The sequence below is a fragment of the Prinia subflava genome, chromosome 2 (assembly GCF_021018805.1).
Source record: "Prinia subflava isolate CZ2003 ecotype Zambia chromosome 2, Cam_Psub_1.2, whole genome shotgun sequence".
Taxonomy (NCBI): domain Eukaryota; kingdom Metazoa; phylum Chordata; class Aves; order Passeriformes; family Cisticolidae; genus Prinia; species Prinia subflava.
The window spans coordinates 7,304,861-7,317,283 of record NC_086248.1 but is presented as its reverse complement, the minus strand read 5'-3'; the positions used below and the strand labels follow the sequence as shown (position 1 = coordinate 7,317,283).

The 12,423-nt window shown below is 44.2% G+C and overlaps 1 protein-coding gene across 6 annotated transcripts in view; it reads left to right on the top strand.

The window, feature by feature from the left end:
• The window catches only part of KLHL29 (kelch like family member 29), a 387,476-nt gene that overhangs the window by 361,891 nt on the left and 13,162 nt on the right, over nucleotides 1-12,423 (top strand). For all 6 annotated transcript variants that reach the window (XM_063424308.1, XM_063424300.1, XM_063424282.1 and 3 more), the window contains one exon: nucleotides 4,316-4,509. In XM_063424308.1, coding sequence (XP_063280378.1) covers nucleotides 4,316-4,509 — 194 coding nt within the window. The remainder of the gene's footprint in view (nucleotides 1-4,315; nucleotides 4,510-12,423) is intronic.

The window sequence follows — 12,423 nt, the reverse complement described above, 5'->3', positions numbered from 1 at the left end:
GGGGAGTGTTGGAGTCACCATCCCTGGAGGTATTTAGAAGTCATGTAGATGTGGCCTGGCAGTGCTGGGTTAATGGCTGGACTCAATGATTTTAAAAGAACTTATCTTATCTAGATGAAAGAAAATTAAATATATTGCCTTGTCTTAGAATAGTTTCTTAAGCCTGTCAGAAGAAAAGAAAAAAGCAAAAAATAGTAATCCATTACTGTGAATTTAAACATGTGAATCATCTGAAGGGCAGTTCAATATGACACTGTACAGCTTTAGTTAAAATAGAAGCTTTCCTGCAAATACAATTAAATAATGCTTAAATAACTGAAGGATTTCTTGCAGACTGACAGAAATGGTCAGTGTAAGTGGCTGACCATGATGTAAGGATCTTATAATGTGAATAAATGAAGATACACATGTGGCTGTTTAACCTAGGAGGAGAGAAATTAAGAGACCAAGGAGAGAAATTAAGAGACCAAGGAGGAAAAAAAAAATTCTGTTTTCAGGTACTGAAGAGATCAAAAGTCAAGAAGGCAGTGAAGCGAGTGGCACAGCTTGAAATGAAGGGTTTTCTGCTGTTAATACTGAGGTGGTAGGGAAAGAGCAAGGAAGGAGGAGTTGAATGAAATGAATGAAGGAAGGGGAAGATCAGTCCCACAGATGAAATCCAAAGAGTGGAGAATTGTGGAAACCAGCAAGGTTTTATTTCTGCATGTGCTGTCTTCAAGCCTCAGCTGTATTTTCTGCTGGGTTCAGACCATTTGTTGTACCATGGGTATATAAATTATACATCTACATACATATAATATTATATATACAGATAATGTGCATATACACATATATTAGAGATCTAAAAACATATAAGGTGTGTATAGATCAGCAGGTAGTGAGTGCACAAGGGTGAGATGAGATCTCTGTGGTCAGTGCGAGTGACACGTGAATGACAGTGGGGACACGTGTCCTGCAGGGCTGGGGACACTCAGGCTGCTGGGCAGAGGAAGGAGCATGAGGGCAAGTGTGTAAAACCACACATGAGTCCATAGCGTGCAAGGACTGCAGGCCAGGAGTGAGTCCTGTGAAAGGAGATGTCCTTGAGGGTTCAAGTTCAGCAAATTGGATGGGCTCAGTAGGCCCCCAGCCAAGGACAGGCAGGGACACACCAGGAGGGAGCGGTGGAGGAGAGGGAAGAAAAACCTTTGCTTGGCTTGAAGCCAGCTCCCATTATGTCTCCATCTACAGCTTCAAACAGGGGATTCGAATGCAAAGCTTGACTAATGGAAAGAGATCAAAGTGATTATTCTTTCAATCAGTTTCCTCCCTGCTGGCCCTTGAGCAGGGCTGGTGTGACAGGCAGCCAGGAGCCCCACGAGCACCAGTGGCCGTGGTGTGATGGCAGTGCCAGAGATGACACAACAGATGGAAAAGCCCTAGGGCAGGGAGGTGAAGCAGGTGTCAGTATTTTCTGTCCTGGAAGGCTACCAAGGTTCACCTTCATTCATTTTTAAACCAATTTAGTTAATCTGGTACAAATCCTTGTGTGAACACATTAAGAGCTGACTTGAGATAGACCAAAATGATGGAAACCTGCCTTGCAGAGACTTAAAAAGCTTAGACTGCTTAGTTTATCCCATAGAAGGTGAAGAGTTGACTTTATTATTTTCTGCACGTCCATATGTGAAAGAGAGAGATTTGATAGCAGACAGCTTTATAATCCATCAGGGAAAAAGAAACAAACTTTCCAGTGGGTGGGAACTGAAGCAAAACAGACTAGAAATCAAGTCTACCCATTTTGCAAGGAGGGAGTGAACTGCAGGAATAATTCCCAGAGGGTGGAGGGATTTGGACAGCTATCAGGAAGCCTTGAAGGCATCAATTTCTCCAGCCTCAGGGCTAGGGTGGACACTCAAGAGAGTTGCTTCACTGAGCAGCCCATGGAAAACCCACATTAGATGCCCATGTTAGGTAGACAAGGACTTGCTTCCACCTGCTTTATGGATCACTAATTTTTTAAACCAAATGACCTTCAAGAAAAGAGTGGGAGTTTAAACTTCACCACATGCACCTGTATCCAGTAGATTTTCAGCCTTTGGCTATCAGCAGATGAAAGTGAAACTCATCATTTTTGGCTTTTCAGTGGCAGTTCAAGGACAGTAGGAGAAAGAAAAATCAGCTCTGTCATTGCAGAGCATAAACAGAGATCTGTGAAAGGGGTTAAAAATGGGGTCTGTGGGACCTGAGGCCTCAGTAAGGAAATCCATCCAGAAAAAGGATGATTGTTTTTATTATTTGAACCTTTCTCCAGTATATCTTATTCCATCTCCAGGATGCATTCGTCAGCCACACCCAGCCCCCAGCATACATGAAGGATATAATCCCTTCTTCCCAAAAACATCTTGGGACAATCAGAAAATCGTTGCCAAGAATGTCTTGGAGTGTGCCAGGTACTTCTGCCAGCAACAGGGAAGGGAGTTGGCTGCTCACAACCCCCATCTCAGACCACTTTGACTGCCCACAAATGTTCCTGGTGTTAAATCAGAGTAGATGGTGTGAGACGAAATGTATCAGTTGACAGGTGGGATTGGTCTTGAAGGAGGAGCAGGAGAAGGAACACTAGGTCAGTTCTCAGCTCTGTTGTTTTTCCCAGTCTATAACCAATTATAGCCAAATTTCTAACGAGACATCAAGAATTTAATTACCAATTACTGCAATAGCTCAGTTAGCAAAGTATGTCCCAAAAGCAATGTGTGAAACTTTATATTAGGTGGGATTTTTTGCATTTCTGCTCGGGTGGATGTGAGTGCTGCCCCCTCCAAGTGCTGTGGGTGAGTGCAGGAGATGCAGCATGTGGTGATTTACCTGGAGGAGCTGCTTGTGCATCTGCAGGTTTGGTACAAGAATCAGCCCAGTAAAGGTGTGTCACCGTGAATGCTCCCAGCACTGTGTTGTTTAATCTTGTTATATTTCTTCTCTTTGATCACTTGTTGTAGATGAATTAAATTTCTCTGTAACTAATTTAGAGCATCATACAAGGCAGTTCTCCATGCTCATTATAAGGGACTTGCCTAATTTTTTTTTTAGTTAAAGTTTGCCTCCCTCTTGCTTTTGCTTCAGTTTTATGAGTGTGTTAATTACTTTCAGTTATATTACTTGGAAACTCATTAGTGCATTTTTATTAAGCACATTATTTTCTGCTGTTTATGCCATTTTTATCATTCCTCCCGGTTTTTTCCCCAAGTTTGAGCTGTGAAAATTTGAGGGACATGTTACAAAGGAAGAATTCCCTTGTTGCTACATCATATTTTGCAGATGGGTTCACGTTCATCAATTTATTTCATGTTTTGCAGATTGCATATCACTGTCATTAAGAGCAAAAGCCCTGAATGGGTGATGAGGGCTTCTGTTCTGGCAGTCAACAAGTCTGAAAAATCACTGTGCAGGAAACTCCTGTTTGGCTGCATCTGTCATGACATGGAAATATAGAAACCTAAAAATCATACTATTCTCCACTGTCTCCAAGATTCATTTTAGAGCAGCTATTTGGATCCCTGCCACATTATCTTTAAAAAAAAGGGATGCCTGTACATGTGATGTTGTCTAAAATGAACCTTCATCCATGGGTTGTTAACTGTACATCCCTTATGGTCAATGACTTAATTAAATCAGATACTGATGACCTGAAAACTAATTTAGCACTTCCATGCATACTCTTTTCAGTTTGATTCATGTCAAATACAGATGCAGAGGTGAAATCTTACTCCAGCATTAACAGTCGCAGCATCCTGAAACGAAGCGCAGTAGCTTGGTTTGCACAATGAAAATTAAATGGAAGCAACTTATCCTGGCACAAAATGGGAGTTGCTGGTCAGTTAACTAGAGTAAAAGGAGCCATCACGTTGCATTAGGTTGCAGGTGAGATATGTTCCACAAGCTGAACAGCTGAAATATATTAACAGTTGCCTGCCCACAGTCACTATTGGATATCTCTGCACTGATTAGCAAGAATAATCTCATTGTATACTCATTAAAAGAAATTAATCAGTGGAAGGACATCTCAACAAAGATGTCCCGAGTTTCTGCACCTTGGACTATAATGAGATTTGAGAGGCATATACAGAAAACAGAACCAGCTTTCTCTGGGCTTCTATCAATGTTTTAAAACCTTAGAGAAAAGCACTCATTAACACCGTTTACCGAGTGGCTGAATTTGCAAGATGTTAAAAAAACCCCCACATTTCCACCTCTGCTTTTCTTGTGCTCTCCAAGCTGCCTTTCTGTGCGTGTCTGTGCTGCCCGGTGCCGCTCACCGCGCCGCTGTCACCCCCAGGTACGACACCATCACCAACCAGTGGGAGACCATCGCGCCGCTGCCCAAGGCCGTGCACTCGGCCGCCGCCACCGTCTGCGGCGGCAAGATCTACGTCTTTGGAGGGGTGAACGAGGCGGGCCGGGCCGCGGGCGTCCTGCAGTCCTACATCCCTCAGACCAACTCCTGGAGCTTCATCGAGTCCCCCATGATTGGTAAGCCCCGCGGTGTGTGCCAGAGCAGATCTCTGCGCTGCAGGTACCTCAGTGCCAGAGCAGATCTCTGCGCTGCAGGTACCTCAGTGCCAGAGCAGATCTCTGCGCTGCAGGTACCTCAGTGCCAGAGCAGATCTCTGTGCTGCAGGTACCTCAGTGCCAGAGCAGATCTCTGTGCTGCAGGTACCTCAGTGCCAGAGCAGATCTCTGTGCTGCAGGTACCTCAGTGCCTTTGCAGAAAGAAGGGAGGTGTGGGGTGGGAGGGGACGTCCCTATGACATATTGGCAGGAGTGCATGGATACTAGACCAGAGACACAATTATTTGGATTTCCACTTAAAGCAATCATCACTCATTAATACAGACTAGTTACCAGCTAGAAGTGATGAGTTCAAGGCAGAAGAAGAGAAATCTGTTACTAGGTATGAACAATTAGGCATTTTAGATTTAAAAAATCTCCAGGTGCAGTGAAGCTTCATGCTGGCATTGTGTGTTGCCCCATGCAGGCTCACAGCACTGCTCAAGTAATGGATTCTCTCTCCTGGGTTTGTTAAAATGCTGCCTGTCCTGTGGGAAGTGACAGGCATTCTGAACTGGGATTTATCAGTGGTGTCCACAGGCATATGTGCTTCAGAGGCTGACAGCTTCAAGATGTAGTTTATTAAAACTGTGTTTATTAGTTTATGAAGCCCTTGAGCTCACCAAACATAAAGAGCAAAACAAGAAACCAGATTTTCCAATGTACCAGCCAATGTCAGAGGTGGTGACTTTCTTCCAGAATTAGAACAGCACTCAGAAGTTTGCAACTTAACTTGCTTTCTGTGGTGATTTGCACCCTGGGTGTTTAGGCTGCTTTTGGAAATGAGGTTTAGCACTCAGCCTGGCGAGGATGCTCCTGCAGGCAACAGCTGACCTGGGTCATCTGCTGTGCACTGGGCTCTGCCAGCCTTCGGTCTGGCTGCACACAAGTGGCCAAACAACTCACACACAGTCATTGCAGAGAAGCTGTTTCAGAGTGGTTTGCCTTCACCTCCTAGTTCAGAGAATCATACAGTGGCTTGGGACCTTTAAAGGTCACTTAAGCAATAAGCAAGGACATCTTTCACTAATTCAGTTTGCTCAGAGCCCTGTCCAGATTAACCTTGAAGTTTCCGGGGATGGAGCATCTACTGCCTGTCTGGGCAACCTGTTCCAGTGTTTCACCATTTGTGTTGAAACTGTGGCTTCATTTTTAAAAAATCATCTCATTACTGAGCCTTAGAGCAATAGGAGTAGCAAGTAAGTAATTATAGAAGGACAGCTGTAAGGTATTCTGGTAAGGCCTAAGCATAATCAGAAACTTGGAATAAGCTGCTTTTCCTGTTGCAGCTTGTTCCGATGGTTCTGACCCTTCTGGTGGGGTTCCTGGTGGATCAGGACTGGAGGAGCTGGCGCTCCGTGGGCACAGCCTGCCCTGCCCCGGCTGCTCCCGCCTGCAGCCCGGCACAGCGGGACACGCGCGGGGCGGGAGGGCCAAAGGCACAGCGGTGTGACAGCACCAACAACCCCAGTGCCTGGCCTTCTCCAGCTGGTGCCTACAGCTACTGCTGCTCCTTTAATCCACTCACTGACAGCAGGAGGCTTTCCTGGACTCGCAGGAAAATACTGCAGAAATGAGCGCATTACGCAAAGTTGTGTTCCTCTTCCTCAGCATAATAGTACAAGTGCCACAGGAGCTAAGGAATCGTCCCCTGGGCTCCTTAGAGTGTAGCAAGCACCAACACCATGTGTGCTTAAAAAAAATCATCTTAGCCATCCAAAGCTGGGTTCGTCACCCATCATTCTAATAGAGTTGTACTATTATTTCTTAATAGTACAAAAATACAGTAAAGATACTCATGAAGTTAAAAGATGGTATTTATGTTTTCTTGATGTAAGCAAAGTTCAATTAGTTAAGCTGAAGGCATAAAATATAGGATAAAACAAGGACTTCTTTGTTGGGTATAACGTCAATTTACTTGCAAATAATCTAAAATAACACAGGCTGAAAAATGGCACCCTCATGGAGAATGTCTGGGAATGTGAACTGGTGTGATGCCTGATCTTCACTGCAAGGCAGTGGGAACATTGGAAATATACTTTAATTCCTCCAGCTCTACAGAAACCATAGTGTCACAGGTATTTTTAAAGTATCCTCCCAAGAACTGGATGCAGGGCAGGTACAGTACAGTCTAAAGGAAAGAGGAATTAGAAGGAGTCTTTTGCAAAATGAAGCTGGAATCAATCCTGACATGATCACTGCCAGGGTGGCTCTGACAGTCTCAGAGCCTTTGTGTGTTATTTGTGAATTCCTAGGGTGTACCTCTGAGCTAAGGCAGCTGAGATGTCTGATGGTGAGGTGTTACAAAGTCACCCCAGAGATCGGTGAAACCTGTTTGACCTCAAATAGGACAACAGTTTATTTAAAAGTGCCTCAAGCATGCTCAGATATGCAGCAGTAACTGCAGATATTGAAAGCATCCAAGGCCTGTGGACATTTTTAGACCAGTAGCACCTGTCTCAGTTCACTGTGGTATTTTATGATAGTGAGTTGCATGCAGAGTGGCACACGTTTGAACCCAAAAGGTCCATCCCTTTCAAAGCATCACATGCCAGCCTAACCCAAGGCAACACCGGCATCAATCATGGCTCGTGTTTTGTCCAGTCTGAGTGGAAGTGAAGCAGGCTGGACACTGACATCCTCCTGTGCAGAGGAGATACAGACTGGGGACTGAGAGCAAGTCCACGCAGCTCAGCACTTGCTCTTCTGCCTGGAATTCTTCGAGGAATATGCAGTGACTTCACTCCCAGTTCCCATTTGTTCTATGTGCTGCGGCTGTCAGAAGGTGCTGGGATGCCTGTGAGCAGTAGGTGTGACACCAGGCTCACTGACACACTGCACGTGGGTCCTGTGGAAGCCTTTGGGCGAGTGCACACATCCACACCTGGGGAGGAGAAGGCCTTCCTCAATGCCCCATCCTCTGCCCCGTGTGTCCTTCCCACCTTGGAGTGGGCAATGTTCCTGCAGCAGTGCAGCCCACAGCTGGAGGTCACTGGGAGAGTGGAGCCTCACAGGCCTTTCACACTGCATATTTATAGTAAACCATATTGCACATCCCCTTCTCATGTTTTTAAATGTGAAGACAAAAGTCCTGCGTGAGTAAATGAACTGGGGCTATGTACTTGCAGCACCTGCCTTTCCGTTTCTGGCCAAGCTGTCCTATATAGCTGTGCTAAAAATGTATTCCATGCCCAGCTTCCTGAGCTTTGTCTTATTTAACAAGATGGCCACAGACATGCTGAAGTCAGGGATTCTAAGTAAGCCTAATTACTTGGTCACTGACTTTTAGTTCACGTTGTGCCTTCATGACAGGGCACTAAAATATACCTTTTTTGATACTCTGAACAGTCAGAGTGGAATTCAAAGTTTTTATTAATATTTTTGGATTGTAAGAAAACCAGTGTTTAATTACCATGACTATTAAATTTTAAAATTTGGTGAGAACCAGAGAACAGAGATCTGAGTTCTGTGAGTATTTCTGGTTTCTAATCCAAGTATCTAGTTCCTCACCATTTACCATTTACTCCATACCATTTACTCCTGCAATGATATGTCAGACCAAAGTGGGACGGTCACAGACCTAAGAATGCAAAACCTATCTGGAAAACAGCACTAGAAGCATCTGTGCATTTTTACTGCACTGTCCCGTGGCTTATTTTGGTTAAAATGAATAATATAATAATTTATTTTTTGACTTTAGAAAGTGTCAAAGAAAGAAAAATCAGATATATGTCTTCACACTCTCCCAAGGCAAAATAGTTTGGTATTTGTAGGGGAATATGGCTGGCTTTCACCTGAAAGTCAGTCCCACAGCAATAAGTGTTTCATCTCATTCTTCAGTGTATTTTTATTCCCATGGCCAGTTCTAAGTATTTTTCACCCTACTAAGCTTGAACTTTTATCTCACCTATTTCTCCTCTATACGTGCCATGTGCTCCCTTCAGAATGACTTTTTCCACTCCTCAGTGTTTCCCTACTTATTATCTGCCCTCTGCCCTGCAAAGTCAGTGTTTTTGTGTTGCTGTTTTTCCTGTGTCCTCTTCACTCCTACCGCTCCATAATCTCCATGGCTGTTCTTTTTCCAGCACTCTTCAGTTCACCAACATTGTGCCCATAAATTTGATGCTAAAGCTGCCCTGTGGTGGCAGGGGGAGCCTCCTGCTTTGGCATGTGCCATGCCCACCACGCATACACAAAATGTGGTGTCTGCCGAGTGAGGACACTCGACTTTGGGGTCTCCAAGGAGGGTTTGCTCAAGGGTCATTGGGGACCCCATGGGGATGGCAGCCAGCTGTGTAAATGGAAGAGATCAGCTCCCAGGAGAGTTCTGAGCCTGCAGAGCCCTCACTGTTCATGCAGCAGCTTCACCTGGGCTCACGAGCTGTGCTCAGGATCAGATCACAGTCTCCTGGTTATTCTGTGCCTGTGCCATTGTTGAGTTTGCCTGCAGAGTGTTCAAGGAGGGGAAGAGGCATTGATTATTAAAAGCAGCCTGTTTGTATTAACCAGACTCCTTTCTCTAATCTGCCCCATCAAGTGCAGCAACCTCCCCACCAGACACCCACGCCTGCCAGGAGACAATCTGGTTGGAGTTCTGCCTGAACTCCTGCATCTCTTCCTTCCAATAAAAATGGTTAACTAGCTTGGTTAGAATAACGTTTTCCATATGAAATGCTGCTGTGTTGCTGCCATTCATTGCAGTGTCCCTTCAGTCTCTGACAAAGTGCATTACTGGAAGGCAGTGGAGCATCATGGCAGGGAAAACAGGACTGTGTTACTTGGCCATGTAATGGAGAGAGAGATGTGAGAGCCACGGACACATCCCAGGAGCAGCCTGTGCTCCCTAAGGGAGGAGCACAGCAGCAGGTTAAATCATCAACCCCAGTGAAGGACACCTCTGGCTCAAGGACTGTCATGGAGTGCACACTCCCTCCTCCAACAGCCTGTCACAGAATAGAACTGCTGATTTACCTTCCTGTAGCAACAGAAAAGGAGAGGGATGTTACCATGTTATCCACTTGCAGAGAAGATTAGCTTTTACCTGTTATTTCATTTACATTTATTCTGCCTTCTAATCTCAAGTGTGTTTGCTGACCTGGACAAATCCCATTTAAGATTTTCCAGCCTGAAATGGATTACTATATCCAACAGCCTCAAACACTTGGACTTTGGAGAGGAAAGAAGGCTGCTTCTCTGTTTCCGTGCTTCCTCTCCCCTCTCTTTCTTTTCTCCAGCAGCCTTTTGAAATACCCAGTGGCCCCACTGTATCCCACAGAAGCCTCTGACACACAGAACATGACACATGTTCATGCCCAGTAGCTTTGTTCACCTACTCTGCAGCTTGCTGTACATTGACCAAGAAGTCCAAGCAGAACATGCTGTTGCAAAACTAGGCTCCCCACCAGCTACCCTGCACTGGGACTTCAAACTGTGACAGAAATTGGAGTCTCCTGAGAGTTTGCATGAGCATACCAAGCCCTGAAAAAGACACCACCACAGGAAGAGTATGGGTTGCACCTGGGATGAAGTAAGGTTAAAGATTGAAGGTGGACATCCACACCTAAGTATCAGGAATGATGACTTGAGGTTTCCAAAATCCCGGTGTCCATGAACAGTTTGTGTCCCCATGGTAACAAAACAAACAAACAAAAAACCTCACTGCTTCCTCTCTACCTGTTTCTGGAGGAGCGTCCCTCAGGTCTTTCTGCTGTTTCTGCATCAGGAACAAGAGACTTTCCTGTCAACAACTCCCTTCCTGACAGAAACAGCAAAGATTTTTCTGGTTCTGTATCTCAGACTTACTTGATACCAATTTATGAAATTACAGCTAAAGACAAAAGCAGTAAAAAGACAACAGATAGGAGAAGTATTGAAGAGTTGATGAGACTCAAACACGATTGCCTCTAAAAAGGAGGAAAAAGAATATCAGATTGCCTATTCAAAAAGGGGAAAAAAAGTCACTATAAAAATACCCAAGGGGTTTCCCACTTGTTCTTTAACAAAAAGAAATGTGAAGTCAGTGATTCAGTCCCCTGAGAAGTCACTGTTTCTACCGTGAGAGAGCCCCAAATAATTTCCCTGTGAGATTTGGGAGCTGAGGGGTTTTCTTTAATGCAAGAATTTCATTCTGCTGCAAAACAGTGCTAGTCAGAGAAAAAAAAAACCAAGAAGATGTGATAATCAAATATGGAAAATTTCTGGTGAGTGTCTTAAGTGGAAAAAATGTCACATATGCAAGTCTGATTTGGAAAGGGATGCGAGCCGGGTTGTTAGGACTGATAAGCCTTTCTGATGAATTACAGTGGCTTAGTGGCACCGCGAAGAAACTGAATACTCCTTGTTCTATTTTCTGGATGAATTAGTTTCTTCCCATCTGTTCCCAAGGATCAGTGACATTTTCCTAATACAGCCGTGGTTTTTTGACATATGCCTGTAGATACTCAGCGTAGCAGGAGCTCAGCTTTAACCCATCACATGTGCCAGTGTGGGGTGGGGTGAACTGAGCCAGGCCACCCCATGGCCATGCTGGAACAGAGGCAGACAGCACAAAACCATTCTTTTCATTCTGGTTTTACCAGTTGAAACCTCAATTAAGGGGATCATCTCTCTTCTGGAGATGTTCATCAGCTTTTGCTTAACTCCTGTCAAATTAATTCTCTGTTAAATATTTAATGGAATAAGGTAGTTTTACAAGAACCTCAGGGTTACAACACACCGTGCAAGAGGTAAGCAAATTCCAAAACAAAGCTGCTGGATTTGGTTTAAGCCCATTCTTTTTGGTGTTCCTGAATTTACAATATGTTTTGGATTTAGGAGGAACATATAAACCCCTTTGGTGTTATGTAGAGGCTGGTATCAGAGATATAAGAGCACAGTAAAGGTGGGATCTCACCTCCTCTCCAGCTTCTGCACACAAGGCCCCTTGGGAGGAGGTTGCAGGGGCTGAAACCAGCAGGACTGTTTCTCCCTGGTGGAGATGCAGGGGGATCTACCTTTCCTGAGCATATGTAAATGCAGATTTTGGAAAGGCTTTAACTTGTAGCTACAAATGCAGAATTTTTATGTGTCCCCTGACCCCAGGATGGCCCCCAGGAAACATGCACTTCACACCCTAAAAGGGCTAAGCCACCTGCCTCTTAGAGAACTGGTTGTGAGGCTTATTTTAACTCAAAGCAATGTATTTTCCCATCTTTTGTTCCCAGACACTGCTGATTGGTTTCACAGAAATGTTGATTAAAAAACTGTATCTCATCAAGACAGACATCATCATGAGAAATTTCAGCCCAACTGGCTCATATTTAATAATGTGCATATGGTGTGCTAGCAGCATAAGGGACAAGCCAACTAATTAGATTAGAATTATTTTATTCAATAATTTATGATTAGTTTTACTAATATTTCTAATAATGCCACAGCTAACAAGAATTCTAAACCCTCCTCAGAAAATCTGATTGAACTTGACTCAGGATGAGAAATTTGCTTAATTTCAAACTCCCAACCTCACACAGTTTGTTGCTAAATTACAGGACTGCTTGGAGATACACACACATCTGAAAATAAAAATGCAGGTGAATTTATGAGACAGATAAAGGTGAAAAAGAAATCAGGTATCAGAAAATCTTCTGGAAATGTGTGGGCGACCTTTCCACAAGCAGAAGCACAATATAAAAGAGTATCAACTATTGGATATTATTAAGGGGGTCTCTGTGCTATGGTTTCTGCTATACTTAGCTGCTGCACAGGCATGGGAAGCATCTGAGCTAAAATTTGCAGCAGTTCAAAATTCTGAAACAATTTGACATCCTAATTTCATATATAACTGTGGAACTTTGATGG